This window comes from Oratosquilla oratoria, chromosome 34, assembly GCF_046742065.1.
Source record: "Oratosquilla oratoria isolate Oo_2021 chromosome 34, ASM4674206v1, whole genome shotgun sequence".
NCBI classification, from domain to species: domain Eukaryota; kingdom Metazoa; phylum Arthropoda; class Malacostraca; order Stomatopoda; family Squillidae; genus Oratosquilla; species Oratosquilla oratoria.
In genome coordinates this window covers 5,244,474-5,268,159 of record NC_134810.1, presented here as the reverse complement: position 1 = coordinate 5,268,159, position 23,686 = coordinate 5,244,474, and the positions used below count along the sequence as shown (strand labels likewise).

General features: G+C 42.1%; 1 protein-coding gene across 1 annotated transcript; it reads left to right on the top strand.

Annotated features, from left to right (window-relative positions):
* Nucleotides 1–784: 784 nt before the first annotated feature.
* On the top strand, nt 785–3,565 carry LOC143018323 (uncharacterized). Its single transcript, XM_076173682.1, has 2 exons — nt 785–1,448; nt 3,408–3,565. Exons 1-2 carry the CDS (start codon nt 785–787, stop codon nt 3,563–3,565), a joined length of 822 nt encoding a protein of 273 aa, XP_076029797.1.
* The last annotated feature ends 20,121 nt before the right edge of the window (nt 3,566–23,686 follow it).

Here is a 23,686-nt window from a genome sequence, read left to right as displayed (position 1 = left end):
CGTGTAGATAGACGAAAATGGATTTGCCTAGTTTGTCTTTGAAAAGAATATTCACGAGTCTTTGCAGTGTACTAGGGCCATTCTTTAGTCCGAAGGGCATTCGATTAAATTCGAAATTATCTTTGGCAGTACTGAAGGCTGTGACTTCTTTTGACTCTTCTTCTAGCTCAATTGGTTCATTGGTTCTGGCTTGCTGGAAATCTATAGCTGTGTTGAGAAAGAGGGGGAGTGGGTGGTGTGGTGTTGTCTGATTTGGCATGTGTGCCTGGGTGGGGAAAGGTGTCGTAATTTTGATGGTATTGCCTGATGTCGAGTCAGGGAGTTGTGGAGGCATCCTGAGTCTTGGTGAGGTCAGCAGATGCTAAGTTGAGCAAGCTTGGTTGCAGGCAGGATGTTGTGACACTCCGGTAGGTTGGTGTGTGAGTGTGTGTGTGTGTGTGTGGGGGGGGGATAGTGGTGGATACTGAGGGTGTTCACCCGGGTGCCTAGAAGCGTTGGGATAGGTGAGGGGGGGGGGAGGGATTTCTATGTCAACTAACCTGAGCATATCGGAGTTTGTATATATACATATATATATATATATATATATATATATATATATATATATATATATATTATCAGAATTTTTTCAAAACACTGGACTCAGAGTAACAGAATTTATTACCGACGTTTCGAACCCTGTCCGGGGTTCGGCCTCAGGGTTATACATTGTAAGCAAAAGGAGGGGGAGGGGGATTGCTTCCTCAACTTCTTGAATGGGAGGAACGAAGCCATCCAGTTCGAAATGGAGAGGGAAGTGGAAGGACAGTTGCTGTTCCTGGACGTCTTGGTAGCAAGATGTGGGCACAGTATGACTACGGGTGTGTATAGAAAGGACACTCATACGGACAGGCTCTTGGATTATGAGAGTTGCCACCCGGTAGAGCACAAGAAGAGTGTGCTCAAGACGTTGTGGTCAGGAGCGGGGAATTTGTGCTCGACTGAGGGAAACTTGAAAGAAGAGAGGAAACACCTGGAGAAGGTATTTGCGGACAGCGGGTACCCCAAATCGGTCATTAGAAGATGGACCACAGCGCAGGGAAGAAAAACTACAGCGGACACGAGACAGGTGGCAACTAGAAGGATTACCTTACCATATGTGAAAGAGGCATCTGAGGTGGCTGCTAGATTATTGAGGACGCGCGGTGTTGAGGTAGCTCACAAGCCCGCCAATACGCTACATGGTGTTCTGGCTAAGGTAAAAGACACGGAGGAGAAAGAGAACAAGACGGGAGCTGTATATGATATTGGTTGCGGCAACTGTGGTACTCGCTACATAGGAGAGATGAGTAAGAAATTATCGACAAGAGTTAAAGAACATCAACGAGCTGTAAATCGTAAAGATGGCAGTTCGGCGATATTCAGGCACTGCCAGGAGGAGCAGCACGAGATGGATTGGGACAATGTTGGTGTGATATACAGAAACAACAAGAAAGGAGAGAGGTTATTTTTGGAAGCTTGGGCGAGTGACAGCAACAGCGTCAACAGATGCATCAATCTAAATCCAATTTACAAGGGAGCGAAGGACAGGCAGGACAGAAGGAGCAGCGATCGGAGACCAGTGTAGTGCTTTTATGTCGGGACTGTGATGTTTGGCATTCTTGTGCCTTTTGCTCTTTTTATTTTTGGTAGTCCCATTGTGATGATACTTTATATAACTTTGTTATCATTTTTCTTTTTCTTTTATCGTTCAGAATTTGTTTTGTTTTGTTTCGCTGCTATTGAGTTCATTATCATTTTGTCGGGTTTGTCATTTATAGTTTTTGCCCCCCCCCCTTTTTTTTTATTTCAGCGGACACTTTATACATTTTATAATTTCTTTATGTCATTCAGTTTTGGTTTTGGTGTTGTTTGATAATTTTGTTTTGTACTGATAAGGGAGCTAAGCACAAGCAGGACAAAAAGAGCGGCGATAGGCGACCCGTGTGGTGCTTTTGGGTCCGGACTGTGATTTTTTTATATTTTTCATTATGTCGGTTTTGCCACTATTTGCTTTTTTGTCCCTTCCTTTTTATTTCAGTGGACACTTTGTGCAAACTTTATAATTAAATTTCTTTTTGTCATTTAGTGTTGGTTTTTGTTTTTGCTTTTGTTTTGTTTTATAGTTTGATTTGTACTGATAAGGACATACAGGACAGTTAGAGTGGTGACTGACGACCCATGTAGTGCTTTTATGTCTGGTCTGTGACATTTTATATTTTTCTTTTGGCTCTTTTTATCTTTTTTCCGGTGGTTCCATTTGTTGACATTTGCCTAGTTTATTTAATTTTGTTATCCTTTGTCCATGTTGAGGAGTTTTACTACTCTGTTAAAAAATGCAACTCTGTTCAATCCGGTGGGACCTGTCCCAGAGAACATCGGTACACTATATAACTGAATCCTTTTGCTTACAATGTATAACCCTGAGGACGAACCCCGGACAGGGTTCGAAACGTCGGTAATAAATTCTGTTACTTTGAGTCCAGTGTTTTGAAAAAATTTCCTATAACATGGCTCCTGGACTCCAGCTCTTTACGAACACACATATATATATATATATATATATATATATATATATATGTATATATATATATATATATATATACATATAGTGATTGGCTAAGAATTCCAATCCTAAAATGCCATCATATTCAACGGTCTATTTTTCGACTACTTAGATGGTAGTGGCTGGGAATTGGTTGTTAACAATGGTTATTGGGGGTTTATAGTTGAGGTGAAGTTTAGGTGCGTACCATTCATCATGGTTCCCGTAAGTTGTGGTCTGTCGGTAGGGTAGGAGTTACCTAATTGTACACATATGCATTGTTAAAGTATGTTTATCTTTGTGCCCATGTCTATTGGGAATATACATGGGACATTTCCTATTATGCTCATGAAACATTGGGCTTCTGGTTCATATAGGGGTGATTTTATATTCTAATCTTGTGGAAAGCTTGTATAGATTCCCCCAACTGTATGTTGTATGTGTGTGTGTTACGTGGGTGGGGGGATGTTTGATTGGTGATTCCTATTGAAGGTTGTGGGGCGTTCCTGTTGGGGGTTGTTCGGTTGTGGTCATAATGTTAGGTTTTGGGCTCGGCACTCGTTTTCGGAGTGGGAGTATGTGTTATGGACCGAGCATTGTTTGTTCTGGTTGTGATGGGTAGTTTTGGGGATAGATTGGCGGTTCTGTTGGTGGGAGTTTCTATATGAATGGCTATAGGAGTTATGTAGAGTACAGTATGTATGACTTTGATTGTTTGGGGATCTTTGGGGTCTTGTCTATCTATTACCCATGTTAGCTGAGTGGTTGTAGGGTCGTTGGGCTTTGCATTCAGCGTCTGAATGAGATGCTGTGTTATGAAGGGAACACATTGTACTTTGACTAGGGCGTTGTCTGCAGTCCCATGTGTTGTGTAAATTGGATTTGTGGATATCGCACCAAGTGATGCCAAGGTTGTTATTTATAGGTGCTCTTAGGTTGCGGGGGTTAGGGTGGCTTGGAGTGTTGTTTATGGAAGATATTGTGTTTATTCTGGCTGGTTGAGCATTGCTGAATCTATCAATTCCACATTTGTTTGTTATGGTAAGGATATATTTGGATGGGGAGGTGTCATTTATGTCAATGTCAACTTGCTGGTCCTCTCTCTCTCTCACTTGATGGGGAGGGCCATGAAAAACATGGCAAGCTCAAAGAAATTTGCTACATCTTCTTTGACATAGTTCACACCGTGGTTATTCTGTGAGACCTACTGGGAGAGACTATTGAGTAAAGCTCTGATTGTTTTCGAGACTTCGGCTATCTGTGCCATAATGGAGTGGAAGAAGAGGAGGAGGGGGTTTGCGCATGAACTCCAGGAACTTAAATACATACATATACATACATATACCAAAGGCTTTTTCCCTCTTACACGGGGGGTAGCCAAAAAGAAAAAGACATAGAAACCAATCCGACCAATTCCACTTCCGATATATTCCACTCCCCTCCACCCTCCTCCCTCCCTCTTATTTTGGCACCTCCTGGATGACGGGTCATCCCTGCATCATGTCCACTGCCCTGGTTCAGAAGCAGTGTCGAAAGACAAAGCACATCCACAGCAAGGCCGCTTCATTAATTCGGCGAGCGACCCCCCTCTCCGTCTCCTCCTGCAGAAATGGAGAAGACGGGGAGAAATCCCTTCGGGCTGCGTCAAATTTTTTTCTCATACATACTTCCTCACCCCCCATCCCCCACCCACTCCCCCTCATGCATCACAGCCTCATCTATACACAACCCCTCTCCATTCACCCCTATCTTCTGTCCTCTCCCGCCCTTCCTCCACAGACATTCCTCTCTTTTGTAATGCCCCTGTCACCCCATCCATACATCTCATCCTAGGACGCCCCTTCATATTCACTCCTTCCTTTTACTAATCTTTCTTCACTCATTCTTTCCATGTGTCCAAACCATCCTAATACTCTTTCATCAACCCTATCTCCCAGTTCCCTTTCCACCCCTGTTCTCCTCCTCACCTCCTTATTTCTAACTCTATCCAGCTTAGTAACCCCTATCATACTTCTCAGATATTTCATCTCAAACACATTCAAAATCCTTCTCTCTTCCTCTCTCATGTTCCATGTTTCTGCCCCGTACAATGTTGTTGGCACAATCACTCCTTCATATAACCTCCTCTTAGCACCTATTCCCAGATGTCTATTTCTCATTACACTTTTCAATCCACCAAGGCATTTACTCGCTTCTCTCAATCTACATTCTACCTCCACCCACACTCCTCCCTTTCCTGCCACATTCGCACCCAAATATCTAAAACTATCCACTTTCTCCAGTCTTTCACTCTTAATGTTCACCTCCAGCTTGCTGTCACTCTCTCCCCTTGTACATCTCATCACCATACTTTTGACCTTCAGCTTCAGCTTCCTTCTTTCACACACCTTCTCAAACTCTGTCATTTACTTCCTCAATCCCTCCTCTGATCCTGCTACAAGCGCAATGTTGTCAGCAAACGACAACTGGCTCACCTCCCACTTTTCTCCATTTGTTTTAATCATCTCCAATCCCTGACCCACTACCCTTGCATTCACCTCTCGCACCACCCCATCCATGTAAAGATTGAACAGCCAGGGCGACATAACACATCCCTGACGAAATCCCACCTTTACCTCAAACCATTCACTCTCCCAATTTCTAATCCTAACACAAGCTCTACTACTCTCGTAAAAACGCTTGACTGTTCTTAACAACTTGAATAGGAAATGAAAATTATTCTGAGGTCGGTCACTGAATAGTTTCTTAAGTTCTGAACACTATTGTGGGTATGTAATGCTAAATTCTAGTTTTGATTCTCAGAGATGAGAGAGGTGCTTGTAGTCATCCTTTGATTGAAAGTGGTTATTGATGATATTCATTTTTTATTTGTCCTGGGTTATATTATTGTTAGCAAAGTGAACTTCTCATGCTGCGATGTAGTCTGTGATGGTGATGCCACTTGCTTTCGAAAAAGTGAGGATATTAGGATATTTGGTTGAGAGGGTTAGTGGTTGTGAATTTGGGTAGGGGGATTTGGAAGTCAGGTGTTTGGTTTTGGAGGACGATTGGGTGCTTGTGGGGTACTGAATTGGCTAGTGGTCTGGGTTGTGGTTGGGTTTAAATAGCTTCGATTTGCAGATGGAGCGGTATTGGTAGCTTCGGGGTGTCGGGGGGAGGTTGCGTTATTTCCTCCTGCGCTCCATTTGTGTTACTGATGTTCATACACCTATGATCAGCTGATTTGATTAGGTTCCTAGTCACAGAACGTGATCGGGTATTTTGTGACATTGTAAAAATAAATAAACAAATAAATAAATAAGTAAATAAATAAATGTAAGTCACTGATGAAAACAAATATATATATATACAATTATATACACACGTATGCACAAAGAAGACAAAAAAAAAAGGATATTTGTATTAGTTGTTCATCGCTCCGGAGGTGATTCCTATAAGGCAAGGGATAGATTGTTGATGGTTGCTGTTGATGGGGTTCTACCAAAGGATTTGTAGAAATAGGGCGGCAGATGGTCGCTGTGCCGATGTGTGAATTTGGTAGGTGGTATTGGGATGTTGTGGAGGGCTAGGTGACTAGCTAGTCACGTAGGGGCTGCCGGGGTTGTAGAAGCAGGTTGATCTGTCAGTTAGGTGGGTACCCTGAGCCGATGTAAATCTGAGGTCCAGTTAGGTTGATTCGGCACCATCGTAAGTTTCTTTTCTGGGAGGAGTGGGGGTGGGGGTTGGGTACATGGCCGGTGTCGTTGTCTGGTGACGAATAGCAATTGTCTTTGTTACCGGGGGGAGGGGGGGATAACATCGTGGAGAGTCGATTATACACTGGGGTTAAAAAAATTTCGTTGTAGTGGGGTTGATTGTGACAGCTCGCGGAATTCTGCTGAGTTGCTGGGCTGAAGTAACTTATACACTTAGATGAACGAAAGATTTGGTTTCTTTTTGGGTTGTGTCCACACAATGTATTCGAGTGAACTATAAGTAAGCCGTAATCGATTTCGGCACCCGTCTGCATGGAGAAGAGTACACAAAGTCAATTGTTCCTGGAACACCCAAACACTCGAGTGGTCTCGTGGCATTCTGTGTGCTACTCAACGAGTAATATGGGTATACGTGGTCACTTTGTTCACTTTCACTGAGCACTGGGATTCACTTTATAAGTATCAATTATTTCGGTGTTGGGTGGCACTGCCATCAGAAATGTACCATCCTTAGGTGGATAAATCAAAGACCTGAGGACATCTTAACAAAACTCTATCAGCCTAGATTACAACTGCATACCTTCCCACTCTGCTTTCCACCTAAAGACTGCCAGCTCCTCTCTGTCATTGGCAGTTATGCGACAAAATCGCTGACAGAGTATTTTGGGGAAGTTGGCATGTTATAAATAGTTTACATTCAATTCTGGTAATACAAGTCTTGGATATTAATTTATCTCACATCAACTGTCATTATAAGGATGTGAAGTTAATTCGGGCTATTTAATTATTATGATGATTAATCTAAACTATGCGGTATAGTGTGCATGAGTAAAGGGTGTTCTTAGGCATCAGGGGTATTTCACGGTTTGGTCACCTGAAGGAAGAGCTTAGGGGCATGTGTGTATGTACGTTCGTATGTATGTTGCAGTGTAGTTTTCCATAGGTGTTGTAGCAATATATTGGGTTATAGGTAATGATTACAATATATATATATAAATATATATATATATATATATATATATATACATATATATATATGTACATATATATATATATATATATATGTATATATAAATATATATATATATATATAAATATATATATATATACATATATATATATATATGTATACACACACACACACACACACACACACACACACATATATATATATATATATATATATATACATATACATATATATATACATATACATATACATGTAAGTATATGGGTAAATGCAATTGATTTTTTGAGTGAACAAATGATTCAGCTCAGCTGTGGATCATACATATGACAATGTATAAAACAGACTTTACAGATCTTGTTTTGGCCAAAATCAGAGGAGAATGTTTTCAACAAAAGATGCAGCTGGTCGAAAGAAGCTGGAGGAATAGAGTGCGTGAGAGGGAAAGGGAGGTGGAGAGGCAAAGCGGAATCCGTAGCGGTGAGAAAGACATTCCTCCAGAGGCAACGATGAGTCTTCCGATGATTCAATAGCGAACATTTGAAGTTCTTCCGTGGCGAGCTCTCTGACCGAGGAGTGACGAAGAACTCCTTCTGGTCGAAGTCCATTCTTCAGACGAAAGAAATCGCATAGCGATGAGCGAGTTTAAGGTAATGAGACCTTGGACGAGAAGTCGCTCTGCAAGGACGAAGGCGAGAGGAGGAACCTCTCCACGCAGACGAATGGAAGGAACAAAGGCCAAACGAGAAATGGGGCAATGGCGGTCGTATAAAAGAGTCAGGGATGGGAAGAGGGTAGGAAGAAATGAATCATTGAGAGGAAAGGTGGGGGACGACAGGGAGACATGGAGAGAGAGAGAGTTTTGGAAATGGAAGGAGGAAAAGAGAAGGAGTTACAGGGAGAGCAATAAGTAGAAAGGGAGCGAAAGCGAGCAAGAATTGCAGAGGAAGAGCGAGAGAAAAGAAGAGAGAGAGAGAGAGAGAGAGAGAGAGAGAGAGAGAGAGAGAGAGAGAGAGAGAGTGAGTGAGTGAGAGAAAGAGAGAGGATATTCCATTTTTTTTGTCGATAATTCACCGGAAAAGAGAAAGGGGAGTGAGGACGGTAGAAGGAGAAGGAAAAAAAATCAGGCCTATTCAGAGGATCTTTAGGAAAAGGGTGGGCCTCTTCAGAACCGCCGAAGAGTCCGCCAGAAGGAAAGAGTCTGAGGTTGGGGGGGGGGGAGGTTAGGTTCCAGAGGGGGCGGTGGTCTGGAATGGAGAAACGTCTGGAAAGAGGAAGCAGCCAAACAGAAAAACGGTCGGGGGCTCCTGAATGATCTCGAAAGGATTTGCAAGGCGAAAGTATGCAGAAAGATGCAGATTTTGAGATGAGAAAGGGTTTGGGCAAAAGGTAAAGTTTCGGCAAGTGGGAGGGGGATTCCGGGAGAATAAAGGCGTGGAATAAAAACCAAAAAGGGTGAAGGAGGAGGAAGAGGAAGAAACCAAAGAGGTGGAGGAGGAGGAGGAGGAAGGGGCCAGGGAGGAGGAGACTGGGGAAGACGATGAGAGGAAAGAGAGAGGGCACGAGGACTAGGAAAGAGGTCCCTGGATATAAACGTCTGGAATAAGAAAAATCTTGTAAGGGACTAACTGGAGGAGAAGCATAAAGCAGAGGAGGGTGTGGGAATGACTTAACTGAAGTGGAATGGGCAGGGAAGGCGGAAGAAGGAGGGGGAGAGGTATGAGGTATGGTGGCCAAGAGGGAGCAAGGTTAGGGGGCATAGTGATTACAAAAAAAAAAAAAGTCATAAGAAAGACCCTTCACGAAGAGGGAAGGGCTGAGGAGAATGAAGTGAGATCATAAGACTTGAAGACTGAAACTGACATTGGAAATCTTCAAATATTTTGTTTATTTTATTTTCTATGTTTATTGTTACTATTATTATGATTTCTTTTAAAGACGGGCAGATTTAAGGATAGACAGTCGAAGAGACAGAAAGACGAATGGAAAGGCTAATGGGGGAGGTAATCAATCACTTTAACATTTTGAATGCTATCACTTGTTCATAACCAAAACAAATGCTGTGGAATACCATAACATAGCAAAGGGGTTACAAGTATATGAAAGTAATACAAAATAAAAAAAAATAGCATATGTCCAATAAGGAGAGAGTATACAAGAGAAGAAAAAGAAAGATAATTAGAGAGACAGACAGACAGACAGAGAAAGAGCAAGATAGCAGGAAAATAAGAGAGAGATATTAAAAGAGCAAGAAAGCAAGAGGGAGAGAGTATACAAGAGAAGAAAAAGAAAGATAATTAGAGAGACAGACAGACAGACAGAGAAAGAGCAAGGTAGCAGGAAAGCAAGAGAGAGATATAGCAAATGAGCAAGAAAGCAAGAGAGATAGACAACGAAAGAGCAAAAGGCAACAAGACAAAGCGAGCCAAAGCAAGAGAGGGTGATAAAGTGAGAGAAAGAGAGAGAGAGAGAGAGAGAGAGAGAGAGAGAGAGAGAGAGAGAGAGAGAGAGAGAGAGAGAGAGAGAGAGAGAGAGAGAGAGAGAGAGAGAGAGAGAGAGAGAGAGAGAGAGAGAGAGAGAGAGAGAGAGAGAGACGACGGAGAGAGAACGACAGAGAACGAGAAAGATGAGAGAGTAAAAGAGAGCAAGAAAAAACAAGAGAGATAGATAGATAGATAGATAGAGAGAGAGAGAGAGAGAGAGAGAGAGTTAGAAAGAGTGAGTGAGAAAGAGTGAGAGATAGTACGAAAGAGTGAGAGTGAGAAACAGCAAGAGAGAGCTAGAGACCGCGAAAGACAGTGAGAGCGCAAGAGAGAGCAAAAAAGAACAAGAAAGAACGAGGAAAAGTTAGAAAGAGTGAGAAAGAGTAAGAAAGAGCGAGAGAGCGCGAGAACAAGAGAGAGAACGAGAAAGCGTGAGACAGAGTAAGATAGCAAAAAAGAGCAAAAAATTATCAAAAAGAAAGAGCAAGAGACAGCGAGAAACAGCAAGAGAGAAGGAAAAAGAGCAAGAAAGAGAGATAAAGAGAGAACTGGTGGGTGACGAATAGCGTTGGGAGAGAAGTCGGTGGGTGCAGATGAAAGACCCTCCAGGAATCCAAAGGATGAGATTATGAAAGGTTCTCGAGGTAATTGACATGGACCACCCAAGAAGAGGATCCCGTCTTCTAGTCCCAGGGACAGAATCAAGATTAAGTCATACAGATTACGTAGATCTACGAAGAACGTAGAGTTATAGGACGTTAGAAGTATCTGACATGGTTCATACAAACGTAGTAATAAAAAAGGAGGAATGACTTCAGTCTCAACCTGAAGCCAAGTCTTTGCCTCTTGCACCTGCACCTGCCTTAAGGTGATTTTGTTCATCCAAGAGAAACCAGATATCAAATTTTTGTGTTTTAAGAATGTGGTTACTGTACAAAAAATCTAAACTGAATAGCATTTGAAATCACGTTAACTTTCAGAAAATGTGATTTCAGTGATGTCTCAATCATGTGAACGTCACGAGGTCTATGTTGGGCATATGAGGTATGCGGTCAGTGAGGGAAGAGATCGCCTGCAACATAGATGCACATACAAGAATGAATACCAACCAACCCTGACCCCAACCCCAACCCTTATGCCAACTCCAAACACAATCCCAACTCCAGCAACATCAACCCCAACCAAAACTCAAAACCTAACCTCAACTAAAATCTCGAACCCTAACCCCAACACTAACCCCAAACCCAAACCCAAACCCAAACCCAAACCCAAACCCAAACCCAAACCCAAACCCAAACCCAAACCCAAACCCAAACCCAAACCCAAACCTAGTGTATAGGATGACTAATGAAACGAAATCGGATTGAATATATAAATTATTTAGCACTACAGAGACAAAACGTGCGTTTACTTAGAAGGCGAAATCAAGCCTGCCCGCGTGGGGGACGCCAAGCTAGGTGGGAACATTTGAATGAGCGAGCATAATATATGGTTCTCATAACATGTGTACAATATACAATAATAAATGTACGATGATAATTATGCATTGGGAAAATACAACCACAATTGAATACTTCGTAAGTACAATACATAATACTTATACCATGTTGTTCGTAATCATATATACATAATGGTACCACTCCATTACAATGCTCGGCCACTACCCCCCGGTGTCACCGAGCAAACGAGAAAAATAAATGACCGAAGCAAGACAAAATGGACATTACACATAGCCTGTTCCACACGCACAATAGTGTAATGACAAAAGTGTGGGGAAAAAAATTGTACATCAGCACGACCTATACATAAAAATAATATTACATACAAGATAATATACTCCACACACACCACATTATACAGTAGACATACAAAAGTGTGGAGAATAATTTTACAAAAACATCCATAATTATTTGACACATGGAATGTATAAATATACGTACACAAAACAATACAACATATAAAGATACATACAACTGCATACAAACATATAAAGATACATACAACTGCATACAAACATATAAAGAAATATAAGAACTGGCATCAGTTAAACAAGAGAAAAAGACAGCAATTGCCGGACGTCCGGGAGATGATACTTAATAGCTAACCCAAAGTTAAACATTTTACGAATCAATATACGCAATAGATAAGCAAGATACAAAGTATAAATCAAGACAAGTGTTCATAACAACATAACAATGTACATATACAGTCAAGAAGACAAAGGACCCTTTGAACGGGGATTATAATTATTAAAGGGTAGATACAGAAGGATTACTCTTTACAGTGGGCCTTAGGGGAGGACGGGTAAATGCAGGGATAGGAATTCTTGTTACCTTAAGCCTATCAACATGTAACGCTTCTCTCAGACCCTGGGAAGAATCAAAGAACCTGAACTTATTGGGACGCAACTTTTCAGTCACCAAATAGGGACCTGCATATGCACAAGTGAGTTTTGATTGGCGGTTAGGCATGCTTTTATATACATGATAACCAGTCCTGATATTAACAGGCTTAGCTCTTAGATTCTGGTGTTCCAACATCTTGGCTTTGGAGACATCAAGTTGATCTCTTATAGAACTACAAATATTATGCAAAGTGCGATACTGGATTTGACTATAGAAGGGACAAGCAGGACTATCAAGTGCATGATAAGGGAGTCGTTTTTCCACTCCATAGATAACATAATGACACGTCTTGCCCGTAGAGATATTAATGGTGCTGTTAATACAAACACTGATATGTGGAAGCCAATCCTCCCATGATTCATGAAGGCTAATAGCAACATGCCTAAGTATATCCAAAATCTTCCTATTCGTCCTCTCCACAAGACTATTGGACGCAGGGTAGTAAGCAGTTTCGAATGTTTGCATGGTGCCGTAACGCTCACAAAGGCTCACTAAAACCTCATATCTAAATTCCAACCCATTGTCACTAAGGAGCACTGAAGTAGTGTATGGGCAAAAAGTATGAGAAACTAAAGCATGGGCTACTTCTGGAGCAGACTTGCTACGTAAGGGAGCCAATATTACAAAACGACGAAAGTGGTCCACAAAGAAGGACATACACAGAACCTTGAATACTACGAGGCAGTTGTAAAAGGTCTATAGCCATAGTCTGAAAAGGGCGAGAGAGAATAGGGTACTCTAAGATAGGAGCAGTGTGCGTAGAACCTTTGCTCTGGGCACAAGAGCTACACTGGGCTACATGAGGGGTAATGCCTAGTCGCATTTTTGGCCAATAATACTTCTTACGTGCCATAGCCAGAGTTTTGTCACGAATGAGAACCTTGTCCTTTAAAGAAAATTGGGACAGGGGAACCGGTAAATTTGGTAAAGTGGTATCATCACCAGACTCTAATACCAGATCAAACAGGGTCCTCACGCTGACCTCTAGCCACATCCTTCAGAGAGAAGTTGTCAATTACTGTAACAGCAGTAACAGGGATATTACGTGAAAGTGCATAAGGAACCATAAGGAACACTGCACTCCCTGGAATATCGTTAAGGGTTGGGTTAAATTCCTCCTGTAGACTAACAGGATATCCAAAAATGATATCACGAAAATTATTTTAAGCCCACACTACTGCCAGGGCCTCCAAATGAGTAACAGAGTAACGAGACTCAGGCTTGTTAAGAATGCGACTAGCATATGCCAGAACATCCGGCTACTAGCTGCATAAGTACAATTCCAATACCTGTACCAGATGGATCTGTACAAATAGTGAAGGGAAGGCTAAAGTCCGGGAATGCCAACACAGGCGCTTTAGTAAGTGTAAGCTTCAAGGAATCAAAACTTCCCTGATGAACGCAACTGGAAGGAAGTGTCCTTCTTGAGGAGACGTGTTAGATGGGAAGCAATTGAAGCAAAGTTCCCAATAAGTGCACGATAGTACCCTGTCAGACCAAGAAAGGAACGTACATGCTCAACTAACTTGGGTGTAGGGAAGTCCCTACACGCTTTGACCTTATCGTCAATAGTGTGAATACCATGTTTGTCAATAATATGACCTAGGAATTGGATGCTAGACTTAAGATAAAAACACTTGGGTAAATTGAGTTTCAATCCAGCATCAGCAAACCATTGCAAGACCATTGACAACTAAGTAAAATGGCTCTTCACATCCTTGGAAACTAAGATTAAATCATCCAGGTAAACAAAAAGGCCGTTACATACTAGGCCATGAAAAATTGAGTTAATCAAGCTCTGGTAAGTCAAGGGAGCATTTCACAATCCCATCGGGCAACAAAGCCATTCATAACGTCCATTGGGAGTAGAGAAGAACGTGACCATACGAGACTTCTCCTCCAGGGGTATCTGCCAAAAACCCGCTTTTAAGTCGAAGGTGGTGAATACCGTATTACCAGTGCCAATGGATTGAAGACGGTCACTTAATACAGCCAAAGGGTAATGGTCTGGAATAGTGACCTCATTAACTCGCCTATAATCAATAACAGGACGAAAAGATCCATCCTTCTTAGGCACAAGGAGGAGTGGGGAGTTCCACTCCGAGTGAGACTCTTGTACATTGCCTTCACGTAACATGTCGTCAACCAAGGACTCCGCTATAAGCCGACGAGAGTGAGGCAACCTATAAGAGGGAACGTAAATAGGACAAGCACCTGGCTGAAGATCAATTCTATGAACCACACGATCTGTAAGTCCTAATGAATCACCAGGGAAAGCCAAAGCCTGACGGTGGGTCACTAACAGTTCAATGAGACAAAGCGTCCGATCAGAAAAATCAATCTCACCTACAAACGCTGTAAATTTGGAGGCCAAGTGAGCCGTGTCACTTGTTTGTGTAGACTGTAGCACAGAAACTGCAATGATAGGAGATGAATCCTAGAAAACATCAACGTCAAATGTTTCAAAGGAGCCTAAAGGACTGCAAGGAGAGAGAGTAATAGGAGCACCCACAACGTTGGTTACCATAGTTGTGGTAACATGATTCTCGCGAATAGTGGAGAGAGTCCCTTCCAAAGCAAGGCGACGAACACGAACAGTGTCAGGCCGAGATAAAACGTCTGACCCAATTGGAGCACCTAAAAAGCGCACCGGAACTCGAACTCCACTTGAAGGTCCAATGCAATGCTCTCCTACAACAACAACGCAAGAAAGAATAGGAGGGTCAAAGCGAGGAGGTCCCTTCGAAGGCAACTGCACAACCTGATCATGCACAGGAGGGGAGTCACAAATGGAAACTGGCCTATTTGTTGCAGGAATGACAAAATTACAGAAATTCACTACACGGCGACTAGGAGATATATCACTGTCATGTGCTGTAAGAGCATCGATGCCCATGAGGCAGTCACACATAAGTGCAAGAGCAGTTGCAAGAACAAAAGTGACATGGTAAACAGAAGTGAGGCAAACCAAAACCTTAAGGGATTGCTAACAGAACCAAGAATAGGCAAAGGGAAAGATTGTACAGAAAGCAAATTATTACAAAAAAGGAGATAAAGGGAGATTGTACAAATCACGGAGAGCATAATAACCTTTTCTACTTATGAGACTACATTCTGCACCAGTATCTACAGTGACTGAAATAGCTGAATTCTCTGTAAGAAATTGGAAGATGAGTAACTGAGAAGACTCAGCAGCCACCAAGGTATCTGTGACCTAACACTACTGGTCAAACCTTTGGGTTGTGAAACAAGCGCTTGTGAAAATGGGACGGGGATTGCCTAGGCTGATAAGAGGTCTTAGGTCTAAGTAGCTAAGCTTATCCTGCGGCTCTACTCTAGAGAGGTCATGCGTCACATTAGAAGAAACTTCCGATACATTCCTACGGACAGGGGACTGCCTTGACTTGTATACATGACACTTACGACAAAAATAAAGTCACTCGAATGACCTGACTTGTTACAATAGGTACATGTGAGTACAGGAGGGGTAAATGTAGAGAAAGGGGAGCTGTGAGTAGGAACTGAAGACTGCGGGGGGTGGAGGAGGGGATCTAGGAGCATTGGCATGTTGCTGAGCATTGGTAATACACAAAGGACCAGAAGGCACTTCCATAAATTTACATGAAAGCCTTGTTGCGAAAGACAGTAGGGTCTCATCTATCTTATAGCTGAGAGAAAATGCAGCTCTCTTCTCAAAAGTCGCTAAGAAAATGATGTATAAAAGAAATTCCAAAATAAGGCGAAACCTATTTAAAGAGATAGTGCCATGATCAACCTACTCCGAATGGAAAAGAGAATCTAAATATTCAACAACAATTTTGCTGCCCTGGGCATGAACACGCCTATAGTCAAGAGTGCCCAATTTGGATGTAAGAACATCAGCCAGCTTAAAACATCACTGAAAGGAATTGCCTACAGGGGTATTATATTTTAAAAAAATAGACTTAAATATATCATAATTATAATCTAAATATTTGGGGTCGAGACACGAAGCAGATAACATCTTAGAAGCCAAAGAACTAGGCACAAGCTGTGAGTTCACGAAAGAAATTTTCTCAGATCCCTTTGAAATATTAGTATTTACAATACAATCTTCGCAGTAGCTTTATATTGAGGATCATCACCAGAAAATTTAAGAACAGAAGGATCTTGATGTAACAGTGTGAAAGTATGAGCCATTGTCTGAGGTGACGTTTGGTTATTAATAAATCAGGGTAGCTTATGTTTAGTGGACATCGTTAATGTGAAAAATATATTCTATATATACATTAAGTATTGCAACATCTTACAAAAACACATGCCCTTTACAGGAAAACGTGACCGTCAAGAAAAGATGTTACGATGGGAACAAACATGGCCGCCAAGACAACATACCTGGCTATTGAGTATTTGAAATTTATATAGAAAAAATGAATCTCAATATCTCAAAAGGATATTACATGTATGCTTACGGCTAGAAAATGTATATTCATAAGATTGCTAATCAACAAATCAACATAACCAGACTTTCGGTGGTGAAGTACTGAAACCGGCAATCACGCAGGCCAACTCTTTATACAATCTAGGGTGGAATAGTAATCCTTCCTCATCCAGATTAATCGCCTTGAACACAACAACAACAAGCAAGGGATCCACCAATGCAGAAAACGATGAAGATAACCAAAAGTTCAATCGAAGCCCGAAAACTGGGAACCACGAGGAAATCGTCTCCCAATAAAGTAACATGGCGCACATTTCAAATACACTGTTCCTGGGCACCACCACACAAAAAATTCAAAAGTCACTGGTGTGAGTTGCTCCAGAATTACTGGTAATAATCATCTGGGTGAAAAAAGGGAAAGAGAAATGGGAGAAAAAGCATAAGTGCCCGCGAGAGAAGCGGAGGACTGACCCAAATTTTACAACACTTTAAAGTTCAAAGCTGCGTTTGGAGTGCTTTTTAACGCACAAAATAAAATGTTCACACAATAGCAAATGTTTTTAACCCGCTGCCACTAATTTATATGTAGGGTAGCTAATGAAGCTAAATAGAATTGAATATATAAACTATTTGGCTACATGTTATTATGGCAAAGTAGCATGCAGCTGATACTTTAGGATCTATATGGGGGGGGGGGGCTACGGACCAGAGTCACATATAATTTTGTCTGTGATAGAGGAAATCTCTGTTCATAGAGAAATGATGACGCCTTTATTATACTGCGACTGTCCCTTCGTAATGCTGTCCCCACACCCTTTGTTACTGTCCTGTACCATTTCTCTGAATATTCACATCCTTTTTTCACCGAACGCTGTATTGGGGGAAAATAATGCTACCACCAAGTCTTCCCATTTAAGTCGTGTGAGTCGAAAAAAGGACGGGGATATGACTAGGAATCCTGCTACCTATAAGATCAAAAGGGACATTCCTAAAAATAATAATAATAATAATAAATAAATAAATAAAATAAATAAAAATATAGGCATGAAAGGGTGTCAGAGTTTTCCAACCAGTGCCCTAAGATTTGGGTCTATTAATGTGAGTGGATGTGGTACAGATGATAGCAAGAGGGAAGAGATAGGCAGTTTGTTTGTGAGAAGAAAAATAGATCCTTTAGCATTAACTGAAACTAAGTTGAAGAGAGGAGAGAGTGTGATTTTGGGAGTATAGTTGGGAGGTTCTTAGGAATGAAGAGAGGACAAGGGAGAGACAGGGTGGCTATACTAGTAAGTGAAGAGATAGGTAAGCGTGTAGTGGAGTAGAAGGAGGTTTCTTCAAGGTTAATATGGATGAAGGTGAAGTTGGGAAGGGAGATGTGGGTTTTTGTAAGTGCATATCGCCCTGGTAGTGAGGAAAGGGAGGCATTTTACATGAATCTAAATGAGTGTATAGAGGGATTGGGGAGAAATGTCAATGTAGTGGTATTGGGAGACCTTAATATTAGGGTAGGAAATGCAACAATAGACGGAGTGATTAGAAATTGCATAGATCCTAGAAAAAATCATAGTGGAGAAATGATGGTGGAGATGTGTCTTGAAAGTTGATGATAGCAAATAGTCGTACAGTGTTTAGGAAGAAAGTCAAGCATATGTACCCATGGGAGAGGGTGGTGGACGGAAGGGTGGTAGATAGAGCGTTAATGAACTTTATAGTGGTAATCAGGAGTATAGTAGGAAGAGTTAAGGATATACATTTCTAAGGGGAGACAGTGGGGGAATATCAGATCATTTTCTGGTGGAAGGGAAGTTGAGAGTGGAAGATAGGTGGAGAAAGAGGAAAAGGGTAGAAGGTAGTGAGGTGCTTAGTGTGAACTGCTTAAATGAGAAAAAAAAACCAGGAGGAGTATAAGAAGCTGAGAGAGGAGTGGGAGGGATTGAAAGATAGAGTAGAACTAAGAGTGGAGAAGAATTGGGGATGGTTCAAGCAGGGCGTCATAAGGTGTGCAAAGATGGTGTGTGGAACAAGGGGGGGTGAGAGGAAATAAGAGGAAGGGTAGTGAGTGATGGGATGAGGAAGTAAAGAAGGGTGTATAAGAGATGAAGCAAGCTTTCATAGATTGGTTACAAATTAGGACGAGGGAATCATATGAGAGGTAAAAAGAAAAGAAAAGAGAAGTAAAGCATAAGATAAAGGAGGCAAAGAGGAGAGCAGATGTGAAATAGGGTAAGAGTATGACAGAAAATTTTGAAAGTAATAAAAACATGGAAGGAGATTAAGAGAGGAAGACTCGAATCAAGTAGGGAAGAAAAAGCAAAAGATGCAGATGGAGAGATGGTAATGGAAGCGAAGGCAGTGAGAGGAAGGTGGGCAGAGTATTTTAGGGAGTTGCTAAATGTAAAGGAGGATAGGGAAGGAAAGGTAGTTGCAAAGGGAAGCGCAAAGAAAATGACCGTGATGAGTGAGGAAAATGGAGGAGAAATAAAGATAGATGAAGTGAAGGCAGCTCTTAAGAAGACGAGAGCAGTTAAGGCACCTGGGTTGGATATGGCATGCAGAATGTCTGAAAAAAGTACAGTGATGGTGGACTGGCTGGTGAGGTTATTCAATGTTTGTTTAAGAGAGGGTAGAGTGCCGAAGGACTGGAGATGTGCCTGTATGGTTCCACTTTACAAGGATAAGGGGGCAAGTGTGAATGTAGTAGTCTCTGAGGGATCAGTTTGTTAAGTGCAGTTGGGAAGGCTTATGGGAGGGTCTTGATTGAGAAGATTAGTAGAGGAAAGGAGTAGTTGATGAGGAACACTGTGGGTTTAGGACAGGTAGGGGTTGCATAGATCAAATTTTTGTGATAAGACAGATATGCGAGAAAGCTATAGGAAAGGGGAAGGATATTTTTGGGGCTTTTATGGATCTGGGAAAGGCTTATGGCAGGGTAGACAATAAGGCACAGTGGGAGGTTATGCAGATATATGAGATAGGAGGCAAGCTGTTAAGAGCAGTCAAGAGTTTTTACGAGAGTAGTAGAGCTTGTGTTAGGATTAGAAATGGAGAGAGTGAGTGGTTTGAGGTAAAGGTGGGACTTGGTCAGGGATGTGTTATTTCACCCTAGCTGTTTAATTTATGCATGGATGGGATGGTGCAAGAGGTAAATGCACGGGTAGTGGGTCAGGGATTGCAGATATTTAAAGAAAATTGAGAAAAGTGGAAAATAAGCCAGTTGTTGTTTGCTGACGACACTACACTTGTGGCATGGTCAAAGGAGGGGTTAAGGAAGTTAGTAACAGAGTTTGGAAAAGTGTGTGAAAGAAGGAAGTTGAAGATAAATGTAGGTAAAAGTAAGGTGATGAGATGTGGAAGGGGAGAGTGGCAGCAGACTGCAAGTGAGTATTAAGGGAGAGAGACTGGAGGAAGTGGATAGTTTTAGATACTTGGGTGCGAATGTGGCAGGAAAGGGAGGGGTTGGGATGGAGTTTGAATGTAGATTGAGAAAAGCGAGTAAATGCCCTGGGGGATTAAAAAGATTAATGAGAAATGGACATTTGGAAATGGGTGCTAAGAGGAGATTGTATGAAATAGTAATTATGTCGACAACACTGTACGGGGTAGAAACATGGAACATAAGAGAAGAATAGAGGAGGAGTTTGAATATGTTTGAGATGGGGTGCATGAGAAGTATGATAGGGGTTACTAGGCTAGATAGAGTGAGAAATGAGGGGGTAAGGAGAAGAGCAGGGGTGGAAAGGGAGTTGAGAGATAGGGTTGGTGAAAGAGTATTGGAATGGTTTGGACACATGGGAAGAATAAGTGAAGAAAGACCAGTTAAAGGGATGTGGATGGCAGAGATGGAAGGAATGAACATGAGAGATCGACCTAGTATGAGATGAATGGATGGGGTAAAAGGAGCATTGGGAAAGAGGGGAATGTTTGTTGAAGATGGACAGAAGAGGACAGAATATAGGGGTGTGTGGAGAATGGTTGTGTGATGCATGAGGGGGAGTGGGTGGGGGATGATGGGGATGAGGTAGTATGTATGAGAAATAAATTGACCCAGCCCGAAGGGATATCTCCCCGTCTTCTCCTTTTCTGCATGAGGAGACGGAGAGGGGGGTCGCCGAATTAATGAAGCGGCTTTGCTGTGGATGTGTTGTGTCTTAGGACACTTCTTCTGACCCAGGCCAGTGGGCAAGATGCAGGAAGGACCCGTTGTTAGCTCTGTTGTTACCAACACTTTCAGTTCCTTTCTGTGATATTGTAATTTTTCATTCACTTTCAACTTTGTTCACTTTATTTTCATCATTGTAGTATTGTAGTCACTCATCTGTAGGCCTCAGCCTCTTACGTAGTGTATGCTTTTATTCAAGTTACATTACTCAGTAAACGAAGGGGAATTAAATTGAACTTAAACTTTTATTAATTTTCTTCACGAATTATTGTGCAATGTCTTGTCTTAGGTACACCAGAGGATTCCCACCTGGGATCCTCTTACACCCACCAAGCCAAGTCTGCTTTGACGTCACACTTAATTCATCCAATAACTTTGAACGTTACAAATAAGTGCCACCCTTTAAGGGCGTGACTTTACTTCCGTACACCAATAATTTCTCTCCTCCTCCACCCTTTTCTCCAATCAGAAAGGCTGTTATACTGTCTCAAGCAATACTGCTTACGCAAGCAATCTTGTTACGAAGCGAAGTGGCTTAGCGTTAACAATTCACAACATCAGCACCTCTCTCGATACACTAGCTTGTGTTTTCAAACATTGGACGGTGAGCGAGAATATGCAAATCTGCAACTCCTTAGCGGCCATTGTTTTCAGAACATGTAAGTCGTAAAATTAATTTCTCGCCACCTACCCTTCTATCTACCTACATGTCTACCTCAATCTACCAGCCTCTTACACCCGTCATCCAGGAGGTGCCAATATAAGAGGGAGGGAAAAGGGTACAGGGGAGTGGAGTATGTGGGGTATTGAATGAGTAGGAGTGGTTTCCATGCCTTTTTATGACTACCTCCCTTATAAGGGAGAAAAGTCTTTGGTATATGTATGTATGTACAGAGACAAAACATGCGTTCACTTAGAAGACGAAATCAAGACTGCCCGCGTGGGGGACGCGAAGCTTAGCTTGGGGGACGCCAACCTAGGCGGGAACTGTCGAAAGAGCGAGCATAATATATAGTTCTTATTACATATGCACAATATACAATAATAGATATACAGTGACAATTCTGCAATGGAAAAATACAACCACAATTGAACACTTTGCAAGGACAATACATAGTATTTGTACAATGTTGTACGTAATCATAATATGTACATAATGGTACCATACCATTACACCAGCAATCCCAACCGCAACCCTAACGCTAACCCCAGCCCCAACCCCAACCCTAACCACAACCACAACCACAACCACAACCACAACCACAACCACAACCACAACCACAACCACAACCACAACCACAACCACAACCACAACCACAACCACAACCCCGAATCCAAACCCAAACCCAATCCCAATCACAGCAACCACAACCCCGACCCCAGCCCTAGTACCAACTTTCAGCCTATACACGCTCTACAAAGTGGTTCGATATGAATGCCTTTCTCGGAGCACGGGGTTGAACATCATGTAATGCTGTCATTCGTCGATACTGTAAAGGGACTTGAACATGCTTACTAATAACATAAGCTGTTACTATCTCCCCTGCGCAGGAGAATGGGTTGTATGTGTGTGGTGAGATTTGGAAGAGCAAGATGGTCTTTCTTCTTTGTGCAGTAGCAAACTCAACGTGGGGTAACTATAAACTTCGCCCCAAACCGCGCAGCAGCCATAAGCTCCCCCTACATGAATGCTGCTTTGGAGAGATGATTGGCCGAGGCCCTGAGCCCATGACCCAAGCTACCCAAGCTACCCAAACATAAGGTTACCGAGGTTAGAGGCACATCACTTCACTATGAGATGGTAAGCAAGAAGCTATGTTGGTCACACTCACCCTCGTGGACAGCAGCAAACGAGATCGCACATCACCACCCTTGGCTCATACAGTTATACAACGTAAGCTAAGGTAGATTTCACTCCCTTATTCCTTGTATCAACACTTACCATGGCTCCGAACCAATAAAGTAAGACACGGTACCGTGTTTTGAATAGCCTACTTCTCCAACCCTCTACACTCTACCATAGTAGTGGTGGCAGTGAATTAGAGGTGATATAATCTATACACGTATCCATCTAAATTAAGAGAATATATTTACAAGAAACAAATCACACTGTTAGATCCCCCCACCCCACCCCCCGTGGACGCAAAATGAAGCTTTTTTAATCCAATATGCGAAAGAATAGGTTTTATGAGACTGGTCACGTGTGTCATTTGTCCAAGGCGATGATGGTTACAGAGGACATTCCTCTGTTTATTTCAACGGGGATCACGCACCACCCGACAAATGGGCAGCAAGCATGCTACGATGCGCAAATATGGCTCAGTCTTTTGAAGGAACGGTGGGGTGCTGAAGCAATCGATGCTGAAAAGATTGGTGTATTTTAGAAAAAAAAAATCTGCTGGCGATGCTGATATGTGGTTTGTTAGCACGAGGTAGTCATCCCAATCATTGGGAATTTTTTAAGGAGACATTTCGCCAGTTGTTACTCGCCCGCTTCAGCGGATAGTATCAGAAGTCGTCTGGGCACTATCGAGATGAAGGATTCCAAGACGCTCACCTCGTAAGCATTGCGCCTAGCTGACATGGTTCCTTCGTACGCAATTCTCCGTAATAAGGAGGATCATGCCATTGATGTCACCATCAACAAATTAAAGGCAAACATGCCCCCGCAATTTACAAGGGTGCTCACTCGGGATGAAGAATCGTTTATGCCATTGATCTTACGCGCCGCCATAGACTATGCATAACAGCATAATCTCCAAATCAAGACAGAATATTCCGATGACGTATATTTTGCTCTTACCTTTTTGCCCACCACGAGGAACATCAATCAATCAGCCAGTACACATCAAATGTTTGTACTTGTGATGGGAGACCTAAACTACTGGAACTTGGTGTCAAGCAGAGACATGAAGACCTCCTGTGGTCAGACTTGGAATCTTGCCAATAATAAAAGATAATTCACATAAGTATTTAGAAGTTTCATTTTGTGAA

What these genes read in the sequence shown, in the direction of transcription:
- LOC143018323 (XM_076173682.1), top strand. Translation starts at nt 785, where the DNA reads ATGGAGAGGGAAGTGGAAGGACAGTTGCTGTTCCTGGACGTCTTGGTA. An exon ending in GATGGATTGGGACAATGTTG is followed by an intron (nt 1,449 to 3,407) that starts GTGTGATATACA and finishes TACTTTGACTAG; the next exon opens with GGCGTTGTCTGCAGTCCCAT.